Below are 27,614 nucleotides of genomic sequence, written 5' to 3' on the forward strand. Positions count from 1 at the left end.
ATTCCGCCAATCCTCAAGTACTTCACCATGATGCATACATACACTGAATATCCTTACCAACCAGTCAACAGCACAGTCACCCCCTTTTTCAATAAATTCCACTGAAATACTATCCTAAATCACAGCCTTGCCGGCTTTCGTTTTTCCGCAAAGCTTTCACTACCTCTTCTCTGTTTACCAAATCATTCTTCCTGACCCTCTCATTTCACACACCATCCAGACCAAAACACCTTATATCTGCCACTCTATCATCAAACACATTCAACAAACCGTCAATATTCTCAATCTATCTCCTCACTTCATCACTACTTGTTATCACCTCCCCAGTTGCCCCCTTCGCCGATGTTCCCATTTGTTCTCTTGTCTTGCACACGATATTTATCTTCTTCCAAAATCTTTTAATTCTCCCTAAATTTTGATAATACTCTCTCACCCCAACTCTCATTTGCCCTCTTTTTCACTTCTTGCACATTTCTCTTGACTTCCTGTCGCTTTCTTTTATACATCTCCCATACCTTACTGTATAATACAGTATAGTACACCTTAATGTATGATACAGAATAGTACACCTTACTGTATGATACAGTATAGTATACCTTACTGTATGATACAGTATAGTACATCTTACTGTATGATACAGTATAACATAGGATAATTAAAGTAAAACAAACAACATATTTACTCTGCTAAGTACGAATGGGAGGAGATGTCTACAAATCATTTGAGAAAAACTCTCAGTATTCTACAAGAACGAATTATATGGTATGTTTGCTGCAGAATGTCTTCAAACATGTTTATACTTTTGATATACCTCAGCAGTGGACCGAAGCTGTAGATTGACACGTTTTGCCACAGAAAACCTCATGATGATACACTAGCTACAGTAGACCTCATGATGATACACTAGCTACAGTAAACCTCATGATGATACACTAGCTACAGCAAACTTTATGATGATACACTAGCCACAGTAGACCTCATGATGATACACTAGCCACAGTAGACCTCATGATGATACAGTAGCTACAGTAGACCTCATGATGATACACTAGCTACAGTAGACCTCATGATGATACACTAGCTACAGTAGACCTTGTGATAATACACAGGCTACAGTAGACTTTATGATGATACAGTAGCTACGGCATACCTTATGATGATACACTAGCTACAATAGGCCTTATGATAATACACTGGCTACAGTAGACCTTATGAAGATACACTAACTGCAGTAGACCTCATTATGATACACTAGCAACAGTAGACCTTATGATGATACATTAGCCATAGAGTTTTCCAGTTACATGCCCTGTATATCTTCACTTGTATTAAGGTCATATAAAAAGGTTCAATAAGCAAGCAACATAAATAGTGACTATTTGTAATTTCTACAAGAAAGATAATGAATAAAACTTGAGCATTGGTTCAGTCATTGTACAAGTCTTACCTGCAGGAAAGTGTCAGTGTTGGAGAAGCAGGCCGGCCACCTCTCTGTCCCTCTGGTCAACCATAGGAGTAGGTGGGAGGGCTCGTCTTCCTGCAGGGTTGGGTGGGCAACAGGGAACAAGCTTCTGCATTTTGCGTTCAGTTGTATCAGCACATGACGACTCTTCATCATAGGAAAAATAAGAATAAACATTTTTCATAGAATCTGTGAGACCTGACCACATAGTAGAACTTCTATAACTATGAAATGTTCCTCTCATATGAACGCACTTGATCTAGGAAACAATATACATCTACGTAATGTCTAAATGTTACAATTGATATTTGAAATTTGTTTTCCATAGTAAGGTAGTGTCATATGTATGATAACTTTGTCTCTGAGCACATCTATCTTGTATCTAGAACTGGTATATAGAACCCATAAAGTCAGTTGCACATATACTTAGTTTAGGTCTGTTTCGCTGAAGTGAACACAGAATTCCACTCTGTATTGCTGTATAATGACAACTTTATGTTGCAGGTCAGCAATGGTGGTGATATGTTCGGTATATGAGAAGTTAAGATACTTTGTACGTTGGAGGCTCCACTCACAGACAAAGTCCACATCAATGCCGGGCCTGAGATACGCAGAGGTTAATGAAAGGGAAAGAGAAGAGAGAAGGGAAAGATTTTACGGATCTTGGAGGAAGTGAGAAACCTTTCTTTTGAAATGTGCCAGGTCATACTTATTGAGAAAGACGAGAAGGTAGAGAGTTCCAAAGCTTCAACATTCAAGGGAAGAAACAGTTATCAAAGCGGCCCACCATAGAGTTGCCAACGACCCCACAGTAATCATGTGACGCAACAGCTTGCCGAGTATTGCATGGTCTAGCTAGTGGTGGGGGCACACAAGCAGCCAGCTCTCAGGTGCAAACACCAAAGTAATACCGACAGAAGAGGAAAAGTAAACCAACATTGCGGCATTAGGCAAGATGATTAAGCTTTAAAGTCAGACTGGGAGAGTTGATGAGTCTGACCGCTCATAATAAACTTAGAACCCAATAAGAAACATGATAACGTAAGGTATGCAAATTTGCGTAGAGAAAGTAAGGGAGCTGTGCAACAAAGTATACGTCAATATGAAACGTATGATGCTGAAGATAACAAGGGAAAACCTACGAAGTTTTACAGTTATGTTAGAAGCACGTGAATCATTATCCAGTTAATTGGTCCATTGATAAAACGATGAATTGATTTAAGACAACAAAGCGATTTTAAAAATATCAAATGACATTTTTTTTCCATCTGTATTTCCGATCGAAGACACAAGCCAGGTCCCGAATGCAGTTTCATTGATAAGAGAGAACGTTCTCGAGCAGACAGACAAACCCGAGGACATGCGTCCACCAATAAATGGAATGAAAGAAATCAAACAGCAGACGCTGATCAGTTTTATCCGAGAACAATGAAAGAGGCGAAAAATAAGATAGTTAAGTCCTTGACTGCCCTCTTCAATAAGTCACTTGCTACAGGAGAAGTTGCACATTAATGGAAGTTTGCCAATATAACAACGGTATTTGAAAATTATGTGATAAGTCACTGCTCAGAAATTATCATCCTATTATTTTAAAGTTTGTAGTAATGAAACTTATGGAAACCATCATGCGAGATAGAACTGTAAACTAATTTGACGACCAACACTTGATTCTCAGTAGGGTTTTTGACGACAAGACTGCTTGATTTCTTTGATGATATAATCAACATGTACGACTAAAAGAAAAGCAGCTGATGTTATCTATCCTAATTTTCAAAAAGCTTTCGATGAGGCTCCATATCAAACATCCTAAGCAAAAATTAAGGCATATGTCGTTGCTTGGGTTGTCCTTCAGTGGATAGAAAATTGGTTAACTGAGTGTAAACAATGAGTTACACGTAATGGTCAAGCCTCAGTATGGTTAGACGTAACAAGTGGTGTGCCACAAGGATCAGTCTTGGGACCGATTGTCATTTTCATATATATTAATGATATTGATAATGGGCTGCATCGTAAGATATCACAATTTGCTGATGATACGAAGTCAAATGAATAAATCTACAAATGAACTTGAACGTTTATAGCTTCAAATTGATGGTGAAAACTGATGAACTGGGCTCGTAAGTGGCAAATGAATTCTATTCTCGATATGATCAAAGTTTTAGATACTGGGAGTAAAAACGTAAAGGCAAGCTAGAGGACGAATTCTCTTGAAGTAACTGAGTAAGAAGACTTGGGTGTAGTAATCACTGGTGACCTAAAACCAAGTAAGCAGTGGACAGAAGCAGTGAAAATGAGCGTTCGAGTTCAAGTCCAGGGGAATCATCCACATCTTGAACACTTTGTTTTGGTCACCCAACCTGAAAACAGATGTACACAGAAAGGAGAGTCCAGCGTCGAGCTACCAAGATGATTCCAGGACTGAGAAACAAATTCTACGAGATGATGTTATACGACTTGAATCTATTTAGCTTCGAAAACAGAAGGTTAAGAAATGATCTATTACAAGTATTTAAAATGATCAAATCTTTGATGATATTGACCTATCATGTTATCTAAGACTTGGTTCATCTGATTTTTACTTTCAGTAATGGACACAAACTCGAACGAGAAAAATTACTTTTTCTTCAACACGATTGTTAACATATGGAACGATTTGTCAAGTGCAGTGGTTGAAGCAGGGCCAAAGTTACGTTCAAAAATAGAAAATACATATATAAAGTCAACAACTATATTTGGTCTTTCACAGCGAAGATGATAATTTGAAGGTTATTATGTTTCCATTATACCATCAATTTGATGATATATATATATATATATATATATATATATATATATATATATCATCCCTGGGGATAGGGGAGAAAGAATACTTCCCACGTATTCCCTGCATGTCGTACAAGGCGACTAAAAGGGGAGGGAGCGGGTGGCTGGAAATCCTCCCCTCTCGCTTTTCTTTTAATTTTCCAAAAGAGGGAACAGAGAAGGGGGCCAGGTGAGGATATTCCCTCAAAGGCCCAGTCCTCTGTTCTCAACGCTACCTCGCTAATGCGGGAAATGGCGAATAGTATGAAAAAAAAAAATATATGTATGGGTTTTCAGAAAAGAAGAGTGAATGTTGGGGTGAAGAGGGTGGTGAGAGTAAGTGAGCTTGGAAAGGAGACTTGTGTGAGGAAGTACCAGGAGAGACTGAGTACAGAATGGAAAAAGGTGAGAACAATGGAAGTAAGGGGAGTGGGGGAGGAATGGGATGTATTTAGGGAATCAGTGATGGATTGCGCAAAAGATGCTTGTGGCATGAGAAGAGTGGGAGGTGGGTTGATTAGAAATGGTAGTGAGTGGTGGGATGAAGAAGTAAGAGTATTAGTGAAAGAGAAGAGAGAGGCATTTGGACGATTTTTGCAGGGAAAAAATGCAATTGAGTGGGAGATGTATAAAAGAAAGAGACAGGAGGTCAAGAGAAAGGTGCAAGAGGTGAAAAAAAGGGCAAATGAGAGTTGGGGTGAGAGAGTATCATTAAATTTTAGGGAGAATAAAAAGATGTTCTGGAAGGAGGTAAATAAAGTGCGTAAGACAAGGGAGCAAATGGGAACTTCAGTGAAGGGCGCAAATGGGGAGGTGATAACAAGTAGTGGTGATGTGAGAAGGAGATGGAGTGAGTATTTTGAAGGTTTGTTGAATGTGTTTGATGATAGAGTGGCAGATATAGGGTGTTTTGGTCGAGGTGGTGTGCAAAGTGAGAGGGTTAGGGAAAATGATTTGGTAAACAGAGAAGAGGTACTAAAAGCTTTGCGGAAGATGAAAGCCGGCAAGGCAGCAGGTTTGGATGGCATTGCAGTGGAATTTATTAAAAAAGGGGGTAACTGTATTGTTGACTGGTTGGTAAGGTTATTTAATGTATGTATGACTCATGGTGAGGTGCCTGAGGATTGGCGGAATGCGTGCATAGTGCCATTGTACAAAGGCAAAGGGGATAAGAGTGAGTGCTCAAATTACAGAGCTATAAGTTTGTTGTGTATTCCTGGTAAATTATATGGGAGGATATTGATTGAGAGGGTGAAGGCATGTACAGAGCATCAGATTGGGGAAGAGCAGTGTGGTTTCAGAAGTGGTAGAGGATGTGTGGATCAGGTGTTTGCTTTGAAGAATGTATGTGAGAAATACTTAGAAAAGCAAATGGATTTGTATGTAGCATTTATGGATCTGGAGAAGGCATATGATAGAGTTGATAGAGATGCTCTGTGGAAGGTATTAAGAATATATGGTGTGGGAGGCAAGTTGTTAGAAGCAGTGAAAAGTTTTTATCGAGGATGTAAGGCATGTGTACGTGTAGGAAGAGAGGAAAGTGATTGGTTCTCAGTAAATGTACGTTTGCGGCAGGGGTGTGTGACGTCTCCATGGTTGTTTAATTTGTTTATGGATGGAGTTGTTAGGGAGGTGAATGCAAGAGTTTTGGAAAGAGGGGCAAGTATGAAGTCTGTTGGGGATGAGAGAGCTTGGGAAGTGAGTCAGTTGTTGTTCGCTGATGATACAGCGCTGGTGGCTGATTCATGTGAGAAACTGCAGAAGCTGGTGACTGAGTTTGGTAAAGTGTGTGAAAGAAGAAAGTTAAGAGTAAATGTGAATAAGAGCAAAGTTATTAAGTACAGTAGGGTTGAGGGTCAAGTCAATTGGGAGGTGAGTTTGAATGGAGAAAAACTGGAGGAAGTGAAGTGTTTTAGGTATCTGGGAGTGGATCTGGCAGGGGATGGAACCATGGAAGCGGAAGTGGATCATAGGGTTGGGGAGGGGGCGAAAATTCTGGGAGCCTTGAAGAATGTGTGGAAGTCGAGAACATTATCTCGGAAAGCAAAAATTGGTATGTTTGAAGGAATAGTGGTTCCAACAATGTTGTATGGTTGCGAGGCGTGGGCTATGGATAGAGTTGTGCGCAGGAGGATGGATGTGCTGGAAATGAGATGTTTGAGGACAATGTGTGGTGTGAGGTGGTTTGATCGAGTAAGTAACGTAAGGGTAAGAGAGATGTGTGGAAATAAAAAGAGCGTGGTTGAGAGAGCAGAAGAGGGTGTTTTGAAATGGTTCGGGCACATGGAGAGAATGAGTGAGGAAAGATTGACCAAGAGAATATATGTGTCGGAGGTGGAGGGAACGAGGAGAAGAGGGAGACCAAATTGGAGGTGGAAAGATGGAGTGAAAAAGATTTTGTGTGATCGGGGCCTGAACATGCAGGAGGGTGAAAGGAGGGCAAGGAATAGAGTGAATTGGAGCGATGTGGTATACCGGGGTTGACGTGCTGTCAGTGAATTGAATCAAGGCATGTGAAGCGTCTGGGGTAAACCATGGAAAGCTGTGTAGGTATGTATATTTGCGTGTGTGGACGTATGTATATACATGTGTATGGGGGTGGGTTGGGCCATTTCTTTCGTATGTTTCCTTGCGCTACCTCGCAAACGCGGGAGACAGCAACAAAGCAAAAAAAAAAAAAAAAAAAAATATATATATATATATATATATATATATAAATTGGAGGTGGAAAGATGGAGTGAAAAAGATTTTGTGTGATCGGGGCCTGAACATGCAGGAGGGTGAAAGGAGGGCAAGGAATAGAGTGAATTGGAGCGATGTGGTATACCGGGGTTGACGTGCTGTCAGTGGATTGAATCAAGGCATGTGAAGCGTCTGGGGTAAACCATGGAAAGCTGTGTAGGTATGTATATTTGCGTGTGTGGACGTATGTTTATACATGTGTATGGGGGTGGGTTGGGCCATTTCTTTCGTATGTATCCTTGCGCTACCTCGCAAACGCAGGAGACAGCGACAAAGCAAAAAAAAAAAAAAAAAAAAAAATATATATATATATATATATATATATATATATATATATATATATATATATATATATATATATATTGGAGGTGGAAAGATGGCGTGAAAAAGATTTTGTGTGATCGGGGCCTGAACATGCAGGAGGGTGAAAGGAGGGCAAGGAATAGAGTGAATTGGAGCGATGTGGTATACCGGGGTTGACGTGCTGTCAGTGGATTGAATCAAGGCATGTGAAGCGTCTGGGGTAAACCATGGAAAGCTGTGTAGGTATGTATATTTGCGTGTGTGGACGTATGTTTATACATGTGTATGGGGGTGGGTTGGGCCATTTCTTTCGTCTGTTTCCTTGCGCTACCTCGCAAACGCGGGAGACAGCGACAAAGCAAAAAAGAAAAAAAAAAATATATATATATATATATATATATATATATGTATATATATATATAATATATATATATATATATATATATATATATATATATATATATATATATATATATATATATATATATATATATATATATATATATCTTTTCTTTCTTTTAAACTATTCGCCATTTCCCGCGTTAGCGAGGTAGCGTTAAGAACAGAGGACTGGGCCTTTGTGGAATATCCTCACCTGGCCCCCCATCTGTTCCTTCTTTTGGAAAATTAAATATATAAATATATTTTTTTTTTTTTTTTTTTGCCGCTGTCTCCGCGTTTGCGAGGTAGCACAAGGAAACAGACGAAAGAAATGGCCCAACCCACCCCTATACACATGTATATACATACACGTCCACACGCAAATATACATACCTACACAGCTTTCCATGGTTTACCCCAGACGCTTCACATGCCCTGATTCAATCCACTGACAGCACGTCAACCCCGGTATACCACATCGATCCAATTCACTCTATTTCTTGCCCGCCTTTCATCCTCCTGCATGTTCAGGCCCCGATCACTCAAAATCTTTTTCACTCCATCTTTCCACCTCCAATTTGGTCTCCCACTTCTCCTCGTTCCCTCCACCTCTGACACATATATCATCTTGGTCAATCTTTCCTCGCTCATTCTCTCCATGTGCCCAAACCATTTCAAAACACCCTCTTCTGCTCTCTCAACCACGCTCTTTTTATTTCCACACATCTCTCTTACCCTTACATCACTTACTCGATCAAACCACCTCACACCACACATTGTCCTCAAACATCTCATTTCCAGCACATCCACCCTCCTGCGCACAACTCTATCCATAGCCCACGCCTCGCAACCATACAACATTGTTGGAACCACTATTCCTTCAAACATACCCATTTTTGCCTTCCGAGATAATGTTCTCGACTTCCAAACATTCTTCAAGGCTCCCAGGATTTTCGCCCCCTCCCCCACCCTATGATTCACTTCTGCTTCCATGGTTCCATCCGCTGCCAGATCCAATCCCAGATATCTAAAACACTTTACTTCCTCCAGTTTTTCTCCATTCAAACTTACCTCCCAACTGACTTGACCCTCAACCTTACTGTACCTAATAACCTTGCTCTTATTCACATTTACTCTTAACTTTCTTCTTTCACACACTTTACCAAACTCAGTCACCAGCTTCTGCAGTTTCTCACATGAATCAGCCACCAGCGCTGTATCATCAGCGAACAACAACTGACTCACTTCCCAAGCTCTCTCATCCATAACAGACTTCATACTTGCCCCTCTTTCCAAAACTCTTGCATTCACCTCCCTAACAACCCCATCCATAAACAAATTAAACAACCATGGAGACATCACACACCCCTGCCGCAAACCTACATTCACTGAGAACCAATCACTTTCCTCTCTTCCTACTCGTACACATGCCTTACATCCTCGATAAAAACTTTTCACTGCTTCTAACAACTTGCCTCCCTCACCATATATTCTTAATACCTTCCACAGATGTAAACAGAGAAGACGTAGTAAAAGCTTTGCGGAAGATGAAAGCCGGCAAGGCAGCAAGTTTGGATGGTACTGGAGTGGAATCTATTAAAAAAGGGGGTGACTGTATTGTTGACTGGTTGTTAAGGTTATTTAATGTATGTATGACTCATGGTGAGGTGCCTGAGGATTAGCGGAATGCGTGCATAGTGCCATTGTACAAAGGCAAAGAGGATAAAAGTAAGTGCTCAAATTAGAGAGGTATAAGTTTGTTGAGTATTCCTGGTAAATTATATGGGAGAGTATTGATTGAGAGGGTGAAGACATGTACAGAGCATCAGATTGGGGAAGAGCAGTGTGGTTTCAGAAGTGGGAGAGGATGTGTGGATCAGGTGTTTGCTTTGAAGAATGTATGTGAGAAATACTTAGAAAAGCAAATGGATTTGTATGTAGCATTTATGGATCTGGAGAAGGCATATGATATATATATATATATATATATATATATATATATATATATATATTATTTTTATTTTTTTTTATTATACTTTGTCGCTGTCTCCCGCGTTTGCGAGGTAGCGCAAGGAAACAGACGAAAGAAATGGCCCAACCCCCCCATACACTTGTATATACATACGTCCACACACGCAAATATACATACCTACACAGTTTTCCATGGTTTACCCCAGACGCTTCACATGCCTTGATTCAATCCACTGACAGCACGTCAACCCCGGTATATCACATCGCTCCAATTCACTCTATTCCTTGACCTCCTTTCACCCTCCTGCATGTTCAGGCCCCGATCACACAAAATCTTTTTCACTCCATCTTTCCACCTCCAATTTGGTCTCCCTCTTCTCCTCGTTCCCTCCACCTCCGACACATATATCCTCTTGGTCAATCTTTCCTCACTCATTCTTTCCATGTGCTCAAACCACTTCAAAACACCCTCTTCTGCTCTCTCAACCACGCTCTTTTTATTTCCACACATCTCTCTTACCCTTACGTTACTCACTCGATCAAACCACCTCACACCACTCATTGTCCTCAAACATCTCATTTCCAGCACATCCATCCTCCTGCGCACAACTCTATCCATAGCCCACGCCTCGCAACCATACAACATTGTTGGAACCACTATTCCTTCAAACATACCCATTTTTGCTTTCCGAGATAATGTTCTCGACTTCCACACATTCTTCAAGGCCCCCAGAATTTTCGCCCCCTCTCCCACCCTATGATCCACTTCCGCTTCCATGGTTCCATCCGCTTCCAGATCCACTCCCAGATATCTAAAACACTTCACTTCCTCCAGTTTTTCTCCATTCAAACTCACCTCCCAATTGACTTGACCCTCAACCCTACTGTACCTAATAACCTTGCTCTTATTCACATTTACTCTTAACTTTCTTCTTCCACACACTTTACCGAACTCAGTCACCAGCTTCTGCAGTTTCTCACATGAATCAGCCACCAGCGTTGTATCATCAGCGAACAAGAACTGACTCACTTCCCAAGCTCTCTCATCCCCAACAGACTTCATACTTGCCCCTCTTTCCAAAACTCTTGCATTTACCTCCCTAACAACCCCATCCATAAACAAATTTAACAACCATGGAGACATCACACACCCCTGCCGCAAACCTACATTCACTGAGAACCAATCACTTTCCTCTCTTCCTACACGTACACATGCCTTACATCCTCGATAAAAACTTTTCACTGCTTCTAACAACTTTCCTCCCACACCATATATTCTTAATACCTTCCACAGAGCATCTCTATCAACTCTATCATATGCCTTCTCCACATCCATAAATGCTACATACAAATCCATTTGCTTTTCTAAGTATTTTCACATACATTCTTCAAAGCAAACACCTGATCCACACATCCTCTACCACTTCTGAAACCACACTGCTCTTCCCCAATCTGATGCTCTGTACATGCCTTCACCCTCTCAATCAATACCCTCCCATATAATTAATACATATATATATATGTATATATATATATATATATATATATATATATATATATATATATATATATATATATATATATATATATATATATATATATATATATATATATATATATATACATATATATATATATATATATATATATATATATATATATATATATATACATATATATATATATATATATATATATATATATATATATATATACATATATATATATATTTTTCTTTTTTTTTTCATACTATTCGCTATTTCCCGCGATAGCGAGGTAGCGTTAAGAACAGAGGACTGGGCCTTTGAGGGAATATCCTCACCTGGCCCTCTTCTCTGTTCCTTCTTTTGGAGAAAAAAAAAAAAAGAAAAAAAAAAAACGAGAGGGGAGGATTTCCAGCCCCCCGCTCCCTTCCCTTTTAGTCGCCTTCTACGACACGCAGGGAATACGTGGGAAGTATTCTTTCTCCCCTATCCCCAGGGAAAGTATATATATATATATATATATATATATATATATATATATATATATATATATATATATATATATATATATATATATGTATATATATATATATATATATATATATATATATATATATATATATATATATATATATATATATATATATATATATATATATATATATATATATATGGGAGGGTATTGATAGAGAGGGTGAAGGCATGTACAGAGCATCAGATTGGGGAAGAGCAGTGCGGTTTCAGAAGTGGTAGAGGATGTGTGGATCAGGTGTTTGCTTTGAAGAATGTATGTGAGAAGTACTTAGAAAAGCAAATGGATTTGTATGTAGCATTTATGGATCTGGAGAAGGCATATGATAGAGTTGATAGAGATGCTCTGTGGAAGGTATTAAGAATATATGGTGTGGGAGGCAAGTTGTTAGAAGCAGTGAAAAGTTTTTATCGAGGATGTAAGGCATGTGTACGTGTAGGAAGAGAGGAAAGTGATTGGTTCTCAGTGAATGTAGGTTTGCGGCAGGGGTGTGTGATGTCTCCATGCTTGTTTAATTTGTTTATGGATGGGGTTGTTAGGGAGGTAAATGCAAGAGTCCTGGAAAGAGGGGCAAGTATTGAAGTCTGTTGGGGATGAGAGAGCTTGGGAAGTGAGTCAGTTGTTGTTCGCTGATGATACAGCGCTGGTGGCTGATTCATGTGAGAAACTGCAGAAGCTGGTGACTGAGTTTGGTAAAGTGTGTGGAAGAAGGAAGTTAAGAGTAAATGTGAATAAGAGCAAGGTTATTAGGTACAGTAGGGTTGAGGGTCAAGTCAATTGGGAGGTGAGTTTGAATGGAGAAAAACTGGAGGAAGTGAAGTGTTTTAGATATCTGGGAGTGGATCTGTCAGCGGATGGAAACATGGAAGCGGAAGTGGATCATAGGGTGGGGGAGGGGGCGAAAATTTTGGGAGCCTTGAAAAATGTGTGGAAGTCGAGAACATTATCTCGGAAAGCAAAAATGGGTATGTTTGAAGGAATAGTGGTTCCAACAATGTTGTATGGTTGCGAGGCGTGGGCTATGGATAGAGTTGGGCGCAGGAGGATGGACGTGCTGGAAATGAGATGTTTGAGGACAATGTGTGGTGTGAGGTGGTTTGATCGAGTAAGTAACGTAAGGGTAAGAGAGATGTGTGGAAATAAAAAGAGCGTGGTTGAGAGAGCAGAAGAGGGTATTTTGAAATGGTTTGGGCAAATGGAGAGAATGAGTGAGGAAAGATTGACCAAGAGGATATATGTGTCGGAGGTGGAGGGAACGAGGAGAAGAGGGACACCAAATTGGAGGTGGAAAGATGGAGTGAAAAAGATTTTGTGTAATCGGGGCCTGAACATGCAGGAGGGTGAAAGGAGGGCAAGGAATAGAGTGAATTGGAGCGATGTGGTATACAGGGGTTGACGTGCTGTCAGTGGATTGAATCAAGGCATGTGAAGCGTCTGGGGTAAACCATGGAAAGCTGTGTAGGTATGTATATTTGCGTGTGTGGACGTGTGTATGTACATGTGTATGGGGGAGGGGGGTTGGGCCATTTCTTTCGTCTGTTTCCTTGCGCTACCTCGCAAACGCGGGAGACAGCGACAAAGTATAAAAAAAAAAAAAAAAAAAAAAAAAAAAAAAATATATATATATATATATATCTTTCTTTCTTTCAAACTATTCGCCATTTCCCGCATTAGCGAGGTAGCGTTAAGAACAGAGGACTGGGCCTTTGAGGGAATACCCTCACCTGGCCCAATTCTCTGTTCCTTCTTTTGGAAAATTAAAAAAAAAACGAGAGGGGAGGATTTCCAGCCCCCCGCTCCCTCCCCTTTTAGTCGCCTTCTACGACACGCAGGGAATACGTGGGAAGTATTCTTTCTCCCCTATCCCCAGGGATAGGGGAGAATATATATATATATATATATATATATATATATATATATATATATATATATATATATATATATATATATATATATATTCTCCCCTATCCTTGGGGATAGGGGCGAAAGAATACTTCCCACGCATTCCTCACGTGTCGTAGAAGGCGACTAAAGGGGACGGGAGCGAGGAGCTAGAAACCCTCCCCTCTTGGTATTTTAACTTTCTAAAAGGGGGAACAGAAAAAGGATTCACGCGGGGAGTGCTCATCCTCCTAGAAGGCTCAGATTGGGGTGTCTGAATGTGTGTGGATGATAACCAAGATGAGAAAAAAGGAGAGATAGGTAGTGTGTTTGAGGAAAGGAACCTGGATGTTTTGGCTCTGAGTGAAACGAAGCTCAAGGGTAAAGGGAAAGAGTGGTTTGGGAATGTCTTGGGAGTGAAGTCAGGGGTTAGTGAGAGGACAAGAGGAAGGGAAGGAGTAGCACTACTCCTGAAACAGGAGTGGTCGGAGTATGTGATAGAGTGTAAGAAATTAAACTCTAGATTGATATGGGTAAAACTGAAAGTTGATGGAGAAAGATGGGTGATTATTGGTGCATATGCACCTGGGCATGAGAAGAAAGATCATGAGAGGTAAGTGTTTTGGGAGCAGCTGAATGATTGTGTTAATGGTTTTGATGCATGAGACCGGGTTATAGTGATGGGTGATTTGAATGCAAAGGTGAGTAATGTGGCAGTTGAGGGAATAATTGGTATACATAGGGTGTTCAGTGTTATAAATGGAAATGGTGAAGACCTTGTGTATTTATGTGGTGAAAAAGGACTGGTGATTGGGAATACCTGGTTTAAAAACAGAGATACACATAGGTATACGTATGTAAGTAGGAGAGATGGCCAGAGAGCGTTATTGGATTACACGTTCATTGATAGGCGCGCGAAAGAGAGACTTTTGGATGTTAAGATGCTGAGAGGTGCAACTGGAGGGATGTCTAATCATTATCTTGTGGAGGCAAAGGTGAAGATTTGTAGGGGTGTTGAGAAAAGAAGAGAGAATGTTGGGGTGAAGAGAATGGTGAGAGTAAGTGAGCTTGGGAAGGAGACTTGTGTGAAGAAGTACCAGGAGAGACTGAGTACATAATGGAAAAAGGTGAGAACAAAAGACGTAAGGGGAGTGGGAGAATAATGGGATGTATTTAGGGAAACAGTGATGGCTTGCGCAAAAGATGCTTGTGGCATGAGAAGCGTGGGAGTTGGGCAGATTAGAAAGGGTAGTGATTGGTGGGATGAAGAAGTAAGATTATTAGTGAAAGAGAAGATAGAGGCATTTGGACGATTTTTGCAGGGAAATAATGCAAATGAGTGGGAGATGTATAAAAGAAAGAGGAAGGAGGTCAAGAGAAAGGTGCAAGAGATGAAAAATAAGGCAAATGAGAGTTGGGGTGAGAGAGTATCATTAAATTTTAGGGAGAATAAGAAGATGTTTTGGAAGGAGGTAAATAAAGTGCGTAAGACAAGGGAACAAATGGGAACTTCAGTGAAGGGGGCTAATGGGGAAGTGATAACAAGTAGTGGTGATGTGAGAAGGAGATGGAGTGAGTATTTTGAAGGTTTGTTGAATGTGTTTGATGATAGTGGCAGATATAGGGTGTTTTGGTCGAGGTGGTGTGCAAAGTGAGAGGGTTAGGGAAAATGATTTGGTAAACTGAGAAGAGGTAGTAAAAGCGTTGCGGAAGATGAAAGCCGGCAAGGCAGCGGGTTTGGATGGTAGTGCAGTGGAATTTATTAAAAAAGGGGTTGACTGTATTGTTGACTGTAAGTATTGTTGACTGGTAAGTTTATTGAATGCATGTATGATTCATGGTGAGGTGGCTGAGGATTGGTGGAATGCTTGCATAGTGCCATTGTACAAAGGCAAAGGGGATAAAAGTGAGTGCTCAAATTTCAGAGGTATAAGTTTGTTGAGTATTCCAAGGAAATTATATGGGAGGGTATTGATTGAGAGGGTGAAGGCATGTACAGAGCATCAGATTTGGGAAGAGCAGTGTGGTTTCAGAAGTGGTAGAGAATGTGTGGATCAGGTGTTAGCTTTGAAGAATGTATGTGAGAAATACTTAGAAAAGCAAATGAATTTGTGTGTAGCATTTATGATCTGGAGAAGGCATATGATAGAGTTGATGGAGATTCTCTGTGGAAGGTATTAAGAATATATGGTGTGGGAGGCAAGTTGTTAGAAGCAGTGAAAAGTTTTCATCAAGAATGTAAGGACTGTGTACGTGTGGGAAGAGAGGATAGTGATTGGTTCTCAGTGAATGTAGGTTTGCGGCAGGGGTGTGTGATGTCTCCATGGTTGTTTAATTTGTTTATGGATGGGGTTGTTAGGGAGGGGAATGCAAGAGTTTTGGAAAGAGGGGCAAGTATGCAGTCTGTTGTGGATGAGAGAGCTTGGGAAGTGAATCAGTTGTTGTTCGATGATGATACAGCGCTGGTGGCTGATTCATGTGAGAAACTGCAGAAGCTGGTGACTGAGTTTGGTAAAGTGTGTGAAAGAAGAAAGTTAAGAGTAAATGTGAATAAGAGCAAGGCTATTAGGTACAGTAGGGTTGAGGGTCAAGTCAATTGGGAGGTAAGTTTGAATGGAGAAAAACTGGAGGAAGTGAAGTATTTTAGATATCTGGGAGTGGATTTGGCAGCGGATGGAACCATGGAAGCGGAAGTGAATCATAGGGTGGGGGAGGGGGCGAAAATTCTGGGACCCTTGAAGAATGTGTGGAAGTCGAGAACATTATCTCGGAAAGCAAAAATGGGTATGTTTGAAAGAATATTGGTTCCAACAATGTTGTATGGTTGCGAGGCGTGGGCTATGGATAGAATTTGGCGGAGGAGGGTGGATGTGCTGGAAATGAGATGTTTGAGGACAATATGTGGTGTGAGGTGGTTTGATCGAGTAAGTAATAATAGGGTAAGAGAGATGTGTGGTAATAAAAAGGGTGTGGTTGAGAGAGCAGAAGAGGATGTTTTGAAATGGTTTGGTCACATGGAGAGAATGAGTGAGGAAAGATTGACGAAGAGGATATATGTGTCAGAGGTGGAGGGAACGAGGAGAAGTGGGAGACCAAATTGGAGGTGGAAAGATGGAGTGAAAAAGATTTTGAGTGATCAGGGCCCGAACATGCAGGAGGGTGAAAGGCGTGCAAGGAATAGAGTGAATTGGAACGATGTGGTATACCGGGGTTGACGTGCTGTCAATAGATTGAACCAGGGCATGCGTAGCGTCTGGGGTAAACCATGGAAACTTCTCTGGGGCCTTGATGAGGAAAGGGAGCTGTGGTTTCGGGCATTATTACATGACAGCTAGAGACTGAGTGTGAACGAATGAGGCCTTTGTTGTCTTTCCTAGCGCTACATCGCATACATGAGGGGGGAGGGGGTTGTTATTTCATGTGTTGCGAGGTGGCGATGGGAATGAATAAAGGCAGACAGTATGAATTATGTACATGTGTATATATGTATATGTCTCTGTGTGTACATATATGTATACGTTGAGATGTATAGATATGTATATGTGCGTGTGTGGACGTGTATGTATATACATGTGAATGTGGGTGGGTTGGGCCATTCTTTCTTCTGTTTCCTTGCCCTACTTCGCTAACGCGGGAGACAGTGACAAAGCAAAATAAATAGATGAATAAATATATATATATTGGATTCCCCCTCCCCCACCCCAACCTCGTCCAGCGAGGTAGCGCCAGAAACAGACAAGAAAATAGGCCACATATGTTCACACTCAGTCTCTAGCTGTCATTTGTAATTCACCGAAACCACAGCTCCCTTTCCACATCCAGGCCCCACAAAACTTTCCATGGTTAAACCCAGACACTTCACATGCCCTTGTTCTATCCAGTGACAGCACGTCGTCCCCGGTATACCACATCATTCCAATTCACTCTATTCCTTGCATGTCTTTCACCCTCCTGTATGTTCGGGCCCCGATCACTAAAAATTTTTTCACTCCATCCTTCCACCTCCAATTTGGCCTTCCGCTTCTCCTTGTTCCCTCCACCTCCGACACGTATATTCTTTTTGTCAATCTTTCCTCACTCATTCTCTCCATTTGACCAAACCATTTCAATACACCCTCTTCTGCTCTCTCAACCACACTCTTTTTATCATAACACATCTCTCTCACGCTTTCATTACTTACTCGATCTCTGTTGGGTACATGATAATTTGTAATTTGATATTGTCCGCAAACATTTCATTTCCAACACATCCAACCTCCGCACAACCTTATATATAGCCCATGTTTCGCAACCCTTATAACATTCTTGGAACCACTATTCCTTTAAACACACCCATTTTGGCTCTCCGAGATATATACATTGGGCATGTTGGGTAACATGCTAATTTCTAATTTGATATCCTGGCTTGAATATGTGGTATTGACGTGAAGGATGTAAATATTACGGTAAGGTTTGTTTGTACTGTTGTGTATTTGTTTGTTTTGATGTAAACATGAATCGTGTTTGTCAGTGGAATAATAATATAAGCAATCTAGTTGTTTTCTAACTAGTGACTAAGACATTTACCTTGGATGTATTGTCTTTATGCGAGTGATTTATGATGATTTATGTACAAAGAATTGATTATCTGTTAATATAGGTCACTTTTCATTTAATCAAAATGCTAAAGTTCATTTTTGATCAGCGGTGTTTTGTGAAGCTTCTTGTCGTATCTAACTTTGTTTTGTTGTCCACATATTTACTTACATATTTTTCCAGGATGAACCGTATTTGTGCAAATCAAGATATTACAACAAGTGTCAAGCATTATTGGTGAAACAGAAAGCAATCTTGGATTCTCAAACTAAAACTTATTATAAACTGGAGAGAATAAGTATCTCCCTTACCTCTGTGTTACATTGTATCCAGTGTGGAAGTTTCTCTTCCTGTATTTGTCTATTTTCTTCGTCTTCTTTATCATTTGTAGCGTCTTGCTCCAGCTCATCCTCAGTATTGCTTGTTTCTTGTTTCTTCAGAGATGTAAGTTGACTAATATCTTGCCATATCATTTGTCCTGAGTGCAGAGGGCGTAAGAATGTTTCTACGTAGTCTTCATCCACATACCTCAGGTTCAGCTTGGTCAAAGCAATGCACGTACTTACAATTAATCTGTGTTGCATGTGAAGCCGTGTGTTTAGTAGTTCGCACACAGCATCTGTAACTAGTTTCAGCATCTCTTCATTTGCATATGAATCATCACCATCTGTTGAAAAAGAAACAGTTGTAACCAATTTGCTCTAATCAAACAGCTCTCCTGCATACTAACCTGCATAATGAACTTTCATTATATAAACATTTTAATTTACGCTAAACCTGTTCCTCACGTGAAAAGTAATCTGTCGAAAGCTAAAGTAAATATTGAGGGAAATAAGCAACATGAAAAATGAGAAAGTTCTGGAAACGAGTCGAGAGTTAGAGCGCAATGAGGCAACCAATGATAAGGGAATCACCTGGAACAATGGATGAATCAACACAAATGGTAGTTTACTCGGCCAGAGAAGGGAAGATAAGGCAAGCCAGTGTGGAGGAGGTGACAAAAGGTTATTTGAGTGTTTCCAGTCCACGATGGGTGTGAACTGATGAAAAGCGTAGCTGAGGAAATGGAGTACGTAAAAGAGCTGGTCTCTTCGATAGAATAAACAAATACAAAATTGGAAAATAATAAAGGCAACGCGAGTGAGTGAACAGATGATACAGGGATAACATAAAGTGATGACCAATGATGGTTGGACCTCACTCAGAGATGTTTAGCCACGAAAGGTGATAAAGCAGCGAAGAAACTCGCTCATAAATAACGATGTTAGTGGAATTAACATCAGAGATGATTAGCCAGATGGTAAAACATTCGCCACCACCATCTGTGGAAGACCAAGATTCCCAGATGGCAAGAGCTACAACTTGAGCATCAAGCTCCAGACCGTTGTTGTACAGAGCTCACACACTAAACTACAACACCAGTTCAGATACAGCTGAGGCTATGGAGACCAGACACACTTACTAGAGGCACTGACGAGTTAACACTTTACACTACAACACAGTTACAAGAAGAATGCACCTCTGAACATGGGGTGGTGATAACACATTCCAGGAACAATGATGTAGTGATCATTAAAGAGGAATATTCCAGGAACAATGATGTAGTGATCATTAAAGAGGAATATTCCAGGAACAATGATGTAGTGATCATTGAAGAGGAATATTCCAGGAACAATGATGTAGTGATCATTGAAGAGGAATATTCCAGGAACAATGATGTAGTGATCATTAAAGAGGAATATTCCAGGAACAATGATGTAGTGATCATTAAAGAGGAATATTCCAGGAACAATGATGTAGTGATCATTAAAGAGGAATATTCCAGGAACAATGATGTAGTGATCATTAAAGAGGAATATTCCAGGAACAATGATGTAGTGCCTATTCAAGATGAATGGCCACCACATCACTGTTCCAAAAATGTTCATCGTCTCCAACAGCCTGCACTTCAGAGAGGTGGACAGTGGCATAGGTCAGGGGTCACCGCCAGCCTGCACCTCAGGGAGGTGGTTAGCGAGGTGAATCTAAGAGTTTTGGAGAGAGGGGCAAGTATGCAATCTGATGTGGATGAGAGAGCTTGGGAAGTGAGTCAGTTGTTGTTCGCTGATGATACAGCGCTAGTGGCTGATTCAGGTGAGAAACTGCAGAAGCTGGTGACTGAGTTTGGAAAAGTGTGCGAATGGAGAAAGTTGAGAGTAAATGTGAATAAGAGTTGAGGGGCAAGTTAATGGGGAGGTAAGTTTGAATATAGAAAAATTGGAGAACGTGAAAGTTTTAGATATCTGGGAGTGGATTTGGCAGCGGATGGAACCATGGAAGCGGAAGTGAATCATAGGGTGGGGGAGGGGGCGAAAGTTCTGGGAGCGTTGAAGAAAGTGTGGAAAGCAAGAACGTTATCTTCGAGAGCAAAAAATGGGTACGTTTGAAGGAATAGTGGCACCAACAATGTTATATTGTTGCTAGGCATGGACTATAAATAAGGTTGTGCGGAGGAGGGTGGATGTGTTGGAAATGAAACTTTGAGGACAATATGTGGTGTGAGGTGGTTTGATCGAGTAAGTAATGAAAGGGTAAGAGAGATGTGTGGAAATAAAAAGAGTGTGGTTGAGAGAGCAGAAAGGGGTGTGATAAAATAGTTTGGACACATGGAGAGAATGAGTGAGGAAAGATTGACAAAGATGATAAATGTGTTAGGGTGGAGGGAAAAGGAGAAGTGGGAGACCAAATTGGAGGTGGAAGGATGGAGTGAAAAAGATTTTGAGCGATGGGGGCATAAACATGCAGGAGGGTGAGAGTCGTGCAAGGAATTGAATGAATTAGAACGATTTCGGGGTCGACGTGTTGTCAATGGACTGAACAAGGACATGTGAAACGTGTTAGGGAAAATATGAAATGGTGAGAGGTGCAACTGGAGGGATGTCTAATCATTATCTTGAGGATCCGAAGGTGAAGATTGGTAGAGGTTTTCAGAATAGAAGAGAAAATGTTAGTGTGAAGAGAGTAGTGAGAGTAAGTGAGCTTGGGAAGGAGATTTGTGTGAGGAAGTACCGGGAGAGACTGAGTGCATAATGGAAAAAAGTGAGAGCAAAGGACGTAAGGGGAGTGGGGGAAGAATGGGATGTGTTTAGGGAAGCAGTGATGGCTTGCGCAAAAGATGCTTGTGGCATGAGAAGCGTGGGAGGTGAGCAGATTAGAAAGGGTAGTGAGTAGTAGGATGAAGAAGTAAGATTATTAGTGAAAGAGAAGAGAGAGGTATTTGGACGATTTTTGCAGGAAAATAGTGGAAATGAGTGGGAGATGTATAAAAGAAAGAGGCAGGAGGTCAAGATAATGGTGCAAGAGGTAAAAATGAGGCAAATGAGAGTTGGGGTGAGAGAGTATCATTAAATTTTAGGGAGAATAAAAAGATGTTTTGGAAGGAGGTAAATAAAGTCCGTAAGACAAGAGAACAAATGAGAACATCAGTGAAGGGGGCTAACAGGGAGGTAGAAACAAGCAGTGTTGATGTGAGAAGTAGATGGAGTGAGTATTTTGAAGGATTGTTCAATGTGTTAGATGATAGAGTGACAGATATAGAGTGTTTTAGTCGAGGTTGTGTGCAAACTGATATAGTCAGGGAGAATGATTTGGTAAACAAAGAAGAGATAGTGAAAGCTTTGCGGAAGATGAAAGCCGGCAACACGGCGGCTTTAAATGGAATTGCAGTGGTACTTACTAAAAAAAGGGGGTGAATGTGCTTTGGACTGGTTGGTGAGGATATTCAGTGTATATTTGGCTCATGGTGAAGTGCCTGAGGATTGGCGGATTGCATGCATAGTGCCTTTGTACAAAAGCGTTGGGGATAAAGGTGAGTGTTCAAATTATAGAGGTATAAGTTTGTTAAGTATTCCTAGGAAATTATATGAGAGGGTAATGGCTGAGAGGGTGAGGCATGTGCACAACATCATATTCGGGAAGAGCAGCGTGGTTTCAGAAGTAGTAGAGGATGTGTGAATCAGAAGTTTGCTTTGAGGATTGTATGTGAGAAATACTTAGAAAAACAAATGGATTTGTGTGTAGCATTTATGGATCTGGAGAAGGCATATGATAGAGTTGATAGAGATGCTCTGTGGAAGGTATTAAGAGTATATGGTGTGGGAGGCAAGTTGCTGGAAGCAGTGAAAAGTTTCTATCGAAGATGTAAGGCATGTGTACGTGTAGGAAGAGAGGAAAGTGATTGGTTCTCAGTGAATGTCGGTTTGCGGCAGGGGTGCGTGATCTCTCCATGGTTGTGCAATTTGTTTATGGATGGGGTTGTTAGGGAGGTGAATGCAAGAGTTTTGGAGAGAGGGGTAAGTCTGTTGTGGATGAGAGTTTGGGAAGTGAGTCAGTTGTTGTTCGCTGATGACACGGCGCTGATGACTGATTCGGGTGAGAAACTGCAGAAGCTGGTGACTGAGTTTGGTAAAATGTGTGAAAGAAGAAAGCTGAGAGTAATTGTGAATAAGAGCAAGGTTATTAGGTACAGTAGGGTTGAGGGACAAGTAAATTGGGAGGTAAGTTTGAATGGAGAAAAACTGGAGGAAACGAAGTGTTTTAGATATCTGGGAGTGTATTTGGCAGCAGATGGAACCATGGAATTGGAAGTGAATTACAGGGTGTGGAAGTGGGTGAAAGTTCTTGGAGCGCTGACAAATGTATGGAAGCCAAGAACATTATCTCGGTAAGCCAAAATGGGTATGTTTGAAGGAAAAGTGGTTCCAACTATGTTATATGGATGCGAAGCGTGGGCTATAGATAGGGTTGTGTGGAGGAGGTTAGATGTATTGGAAATGAAATGTTTGAGGAGAATGTGTGGTGTGATGTGGTTTGATCGAATAAGTAAGGAAAGGATAAGAGAGATGTGTGGTAATAAAAAGAGTGTGGTTGAGAGAGCAGAAGAGGGTGTTTTGAAATGGTTTGGTCACAAATAAAGAATAAGTGAGGAAAGATCGACAAAGAGGATATATGTGTCGGAGGTGGAGGGAACGAGGAAAAGTGGGAGGCCAAATTGGAGGTGGAAAGATGGAGTGAGAAAGATTTTGAGCGATCGGGGCCTGAACATGCAGGAGGGTGAAAGACGTGCAAGGAATAGAGTGAATTGGAACGATGTGGTATACCGGGGTCGACGTGCTGTCAGTGGATTGAGCCAGGGCATATGAAGCGTGTGGGGTAATCCATAGAAAGTTTTGTGGGGCCTGGATGTGGAAAGGGAGGTGTGGTTTCGGTGCATTATACATGACAGCTAGATAATGAGTGTGAACGAATGTGGTCTTTCTGTCTTTTCCTAGCACTACCTCGCGCGCGTGCGTGGGGAGGGGGTGTCATTTCGTATGTGGCGGGGTGGCGACAGGAATGAATAAAGACAGCAATTATGAATTATGTACATATATGTATATGTCTGTGTATGTATATATATGTATACATTGAAATGTATAGGTATGTATATGTGCGTGTGTGGACGTGTATGTATATACATGTGTATATGGATTGGTAGGGCCATTCTGCCGTCCGTTTCCTTGCGCTACCTCGTTAACGCGGGAGAATGCGACAAAGTGTGATAAATAATGAATATATATATATATATATATATATATATATATATATATATATATATATATATATATATATATATATATATATATATATATATATATATATATGGATTGCGCAAAAGATGCTTGTGGCATGAGAAGAGTGGGAGGTGGGCTGTTTAGAAAGGGTAGTGAGTGGTGGGATGAAGAAGTAAGAGTATTAGTGAAAGAGAAGAGAGAGGCATTTGGACGATTTTTGCAGGGAAAAAATGCAATTGAGTGGGAGAAGTATAAAAGAAGGAGACAGGAGGTCAAGAGAAAGGTGCAAGAGGTGAAAAAGAGGGCAAATGAGAGTTGGGGTGAGAGACTATCAGTAAATTTTAGGGAGAATAAAAAGATGTTCTGGAAGGAGGTAAATAGGGTGCGTAAGACAAGGGAGCAAATGGGAACTTCAGTGAAGGGCGTAAATGGGGAGGTGATAACAAGTAGCGGTGATGTGAGAAGGAGGTGGAATGAGTATTTTGAAGGTTTGTTGAATGTGTCTGATGACAGAGTGGCAGATATAGGGTGTTTTGGTCGAGGTGGTGTGCAAAGTGAGAGGGTTAGGGAAAATGATTTGGTAAACAGAGAAGAGGTAGTAAAAGCTTTGCGGAAGATGAAAGCCGGCAAGGCAGCAGGTTTGGATGGTATTGCAGTGGAATTTATTAAAAAAGGGGGTGACTGTATTGTTGACTGGTTGGTAAGGTTATTTGATGTATGTATGACTCATGGTGAGGTGCCTGAGGATTGGCGGAATGCGTGCATAGTGCCATTGTACAAAGGCAAAGGGGATAAGAGTGAGTGCTCAAATTACAGAGGTATAAGTTTGTTGAGTATTCCTGGTAAATTATATGGGAGGGTATTGATTGAGAGGGTGAAGGCATGTACAGAGCATCAGATTGGGGAAGAGCAGTGCGGTTTCAGAAGTGGTAGAGGATGTGTGGATCAGGTGTTTGCTTTGAAGAATGTATGTGAGAAATACTTAGAAAAGCAAATGGATTTGTATGTAGCATTTATGGATCTGGAGAAGGCATATGATAGAGTTGATAGGGATGCTCTGTGGAAGGTATTAAGAATATATGGTGTGGGAGGCAAGTTGTTAGAAGCAGTGAAAAGTTTTTATCGAGGATGTAAGGCATGTGTACGTGTAGGAAGAGAGGAAAGTGATTGGTTCTCAGTGAATGTAGGTTTGCGGCAGGGGTGTGTGATGTCTCCATGGTTGTTTAATTTGTTTATGGATGGGGTTGTAAGGGAGGTAAATGCAAGAGTCCTGGAAAGAGGGGCAAGTATGAAGTCTGTTGGGGATGAGAGAGCTTGGGAAGTGAGTCAGTTGTTGTTCGCTGATGATACAGCGCTGGTGGCTGATTCATGTGAGAAACTGCAGAAGCTGGTGACTGAGTTTGGTAAAGTGTGTGGAAGAAGAAAGTTGAGAGTAAATGTGAATAAGAGCAAGGTTATTAGGTACAGTAGGGGTGAGGGTCAAGTCAATTGGGAGGTGAGTTTGAATGGAGAAAAACTGGAGGAAGTGAAGTGTTTTAGATATCTGGGAGTGGATCTGTCAGCGGATGGAACCATGGAAGCGGAAGTGGATCATAGGGTGGGGGAGGGGGCGAAAATTTTGGGAGCCTTGAAAAATGTGTGGAAGTCGAGAACATTATCTCGGAAAGCAAAAATGGGTATGTTTGAGGGAATAGTGGTTCCAACAATGTTGTATGGTTGCGAGGCGTGGGCTATGGATAGAGATGTGCGCAGGAGGATGGATGTGCTGGAAATGAGATGTTTGAGGACAATGTGTGGTGTGAGGTGGTTTGATCGAGTAAGTAACGTAAGGGTAAGAGAGATGTGTGGAAATAAAAAGAGCGTGGTTGAGAGAGCAGAAGAGGGTGTTTTGAAATGGTTTGGGCACATGGAGAGAATGAGTGAGGAGAGATTAACCAAGAGGATATATGTGTCGGAGGTGGAGGGAACGAGGAGAAGAGGGAGACCAAATTGGAGGTGGAAAGATGGAGTGAAAAAGATTTTGTGTGATCGGGGCCTGAACATGCAGGAGGGTGAAAGGAGGGCAAGAAATAGAGTGAATTGGAGTCATGTGGTATACAGGGGTTGACGTGCTGTCAGTGGATTGAAGCAAGGCGTGTGAAGCGTCTGGGGTAAACCATGGAAAGCTGTGTAGGTATGTATATTTGCGTGTGTGGACGTGTGTATGTACATGTGTATGGGGGGGGGGGTTGGGCCATTTCTTTCGTCTGTTTCCTTGCGCTACCTCGCAAACGCGGGAGACAGCGAAAAAGTATAAAAAAAAAAAAAAAAAAAAAATATATATATGTATATATATATATATATATATATATATCCAGGAAAGGAACCTGGGTGTTTTGGCTCTTAGTGAAACGAAGCTCAGGGTAAAGGGGAAAAGTGGTTTGGGAATGTCTTGGGAGTAAAGTCAGGGGTTAGTGAGAGGACAAGAGCAAGGGAAGGAGTAGCAGTACTCCTGAAACAGGAGTTGTGGGAGTATGTGATAGAATGTTAGAAAGTAAATTCTCGATTAATATGGGTAAAACTGAAAGTTGATGGAGAGAGATGGGTGATTATTGGTGCATATGCACCTGGGCATTAAAAGAAAGATCATGAGAGGCAAGTGTTTTGGGAGCAGCTGAATGAGTATGTTAGTGGTTTTGATGCACGAGACCGGGTTATAGTGATGGGTGATTTGAATGCAAAGGTGAGTAATGTGGCAGTTGAGGGAATAATTGGTATACATGGGGTGTTCAGTGTTGTAAATGGAAATGGTGAAGAGCTTGTAGATTTTATGTGCTGAAAAAGGACTGGTGATTGGGAATACCTGGTTTAAAAAGCGAGATATACATAAGTATAAGTATGTAAGTAGGAGAGATGGCCAGAGAGCGTTATTGGATTACGTGTTAATTGACAGGCGCGCGAAAGAGAGACTTTTGGATGTTAATGTGCTGAGAGGTGCAACTGGAGGGATTATTGATCATTATCTTGTGGAGGCTAAGGTGAAGATTTGTATGAGTTTTCAGAAAAGAAGAGTGAATGTTGGGGTGACGAGAGTGGTGAGAGTAAGTGAGCTTGGGAAGGAGACTTGTATGAGGAAGTACCAGGAGAGACTGAGTACAGAATGGAAAAAGGTGAGAACAATGGAAGTAAGGGGAGTGGGGGAGGAATGGGATGTATTTAGGGAAGCAGTGATGGCTTGCGCAAAAGATGCTTGTGGCATGAGAAGAGTGGGAGGTGGGTTGATTAGAAAGGGTAGTGAGTAGTAGGATGAAGAAGTAAGATTATTAGTGAAAGAGAAGAGAGAGGTATTTGGACGATTTTTGCAGGGAAAAAAAAAAAAAATATATATATATATATCTATATATATATATATTATATATATATATAAATATATAATATATATATATATTTATATATTATATATATATTATATTATATATATATATAAATATATAATATATATATATATAAATATATAAATATATAATATATATATATAATATATATATATAAATATATAAATATATAATATATATATATATAATATATATATTATATTATATATATATATATTAATATATATATATAATATATATATATATAAATATATAAATATATAAATATATAATATATATATATAATATATATATATAAATATATAATATATATATATATATTAATATATATATATATTAATATATATATATAAATATATAATATATATATATATTTATATATATATATTATATATATATATTTATATATATATATTATATATATATATAAATATATAAATATATAATATATATATATAATATATATATATTATATATATATATTATCCCTGGGGATAGGGGAGAAAGAATACTTCC

At 40.4% G+C, this 27,614-nt stretch overlaps 1 protein-coding gene across 1 annotated transcript in view; it reads right to left on the minus strand.

Moving 5' to 3' along the window:
• The window catches only part of LOC139760210 (uncharacterized), a 554,062-nt gene that overhangs the window by 208,282 nt on the left and 318,166 nt on the right, over positions 1 to 27,614 (minus strand). Inside the window, exons 13-14 of the mRNA XM_071683144.1 lie at positions 18,445 to 18,800; positions 1,448 to 1,609 (exon numbers count right to left, since the gene is read on the minus strand). Coding sequence (XP_071539245.1) covers positions 1,448 to 1,609; positions 18,445 to 18,800 — 518 coding nt within the window. The remainder of the gene's footprint in view (positions 1 to 1,447; positions 1,610 to 18,444; positions 18,801 to 27,614) is intronic.

Source organism: Panulirus ornatus, chromosome 35 (genome assembly GCF_036320965.1).
Source record: "Panulirus ornatus isolate Po-2019 chromosome 35, ASM3632096v1, whole genome shotgun sequence".
NCBI lineage: Eukaryota > Metazoa > Arthropoda > Malacostraca > Decapoda > Palinuridae > Panulirus > Panulirus ornatus.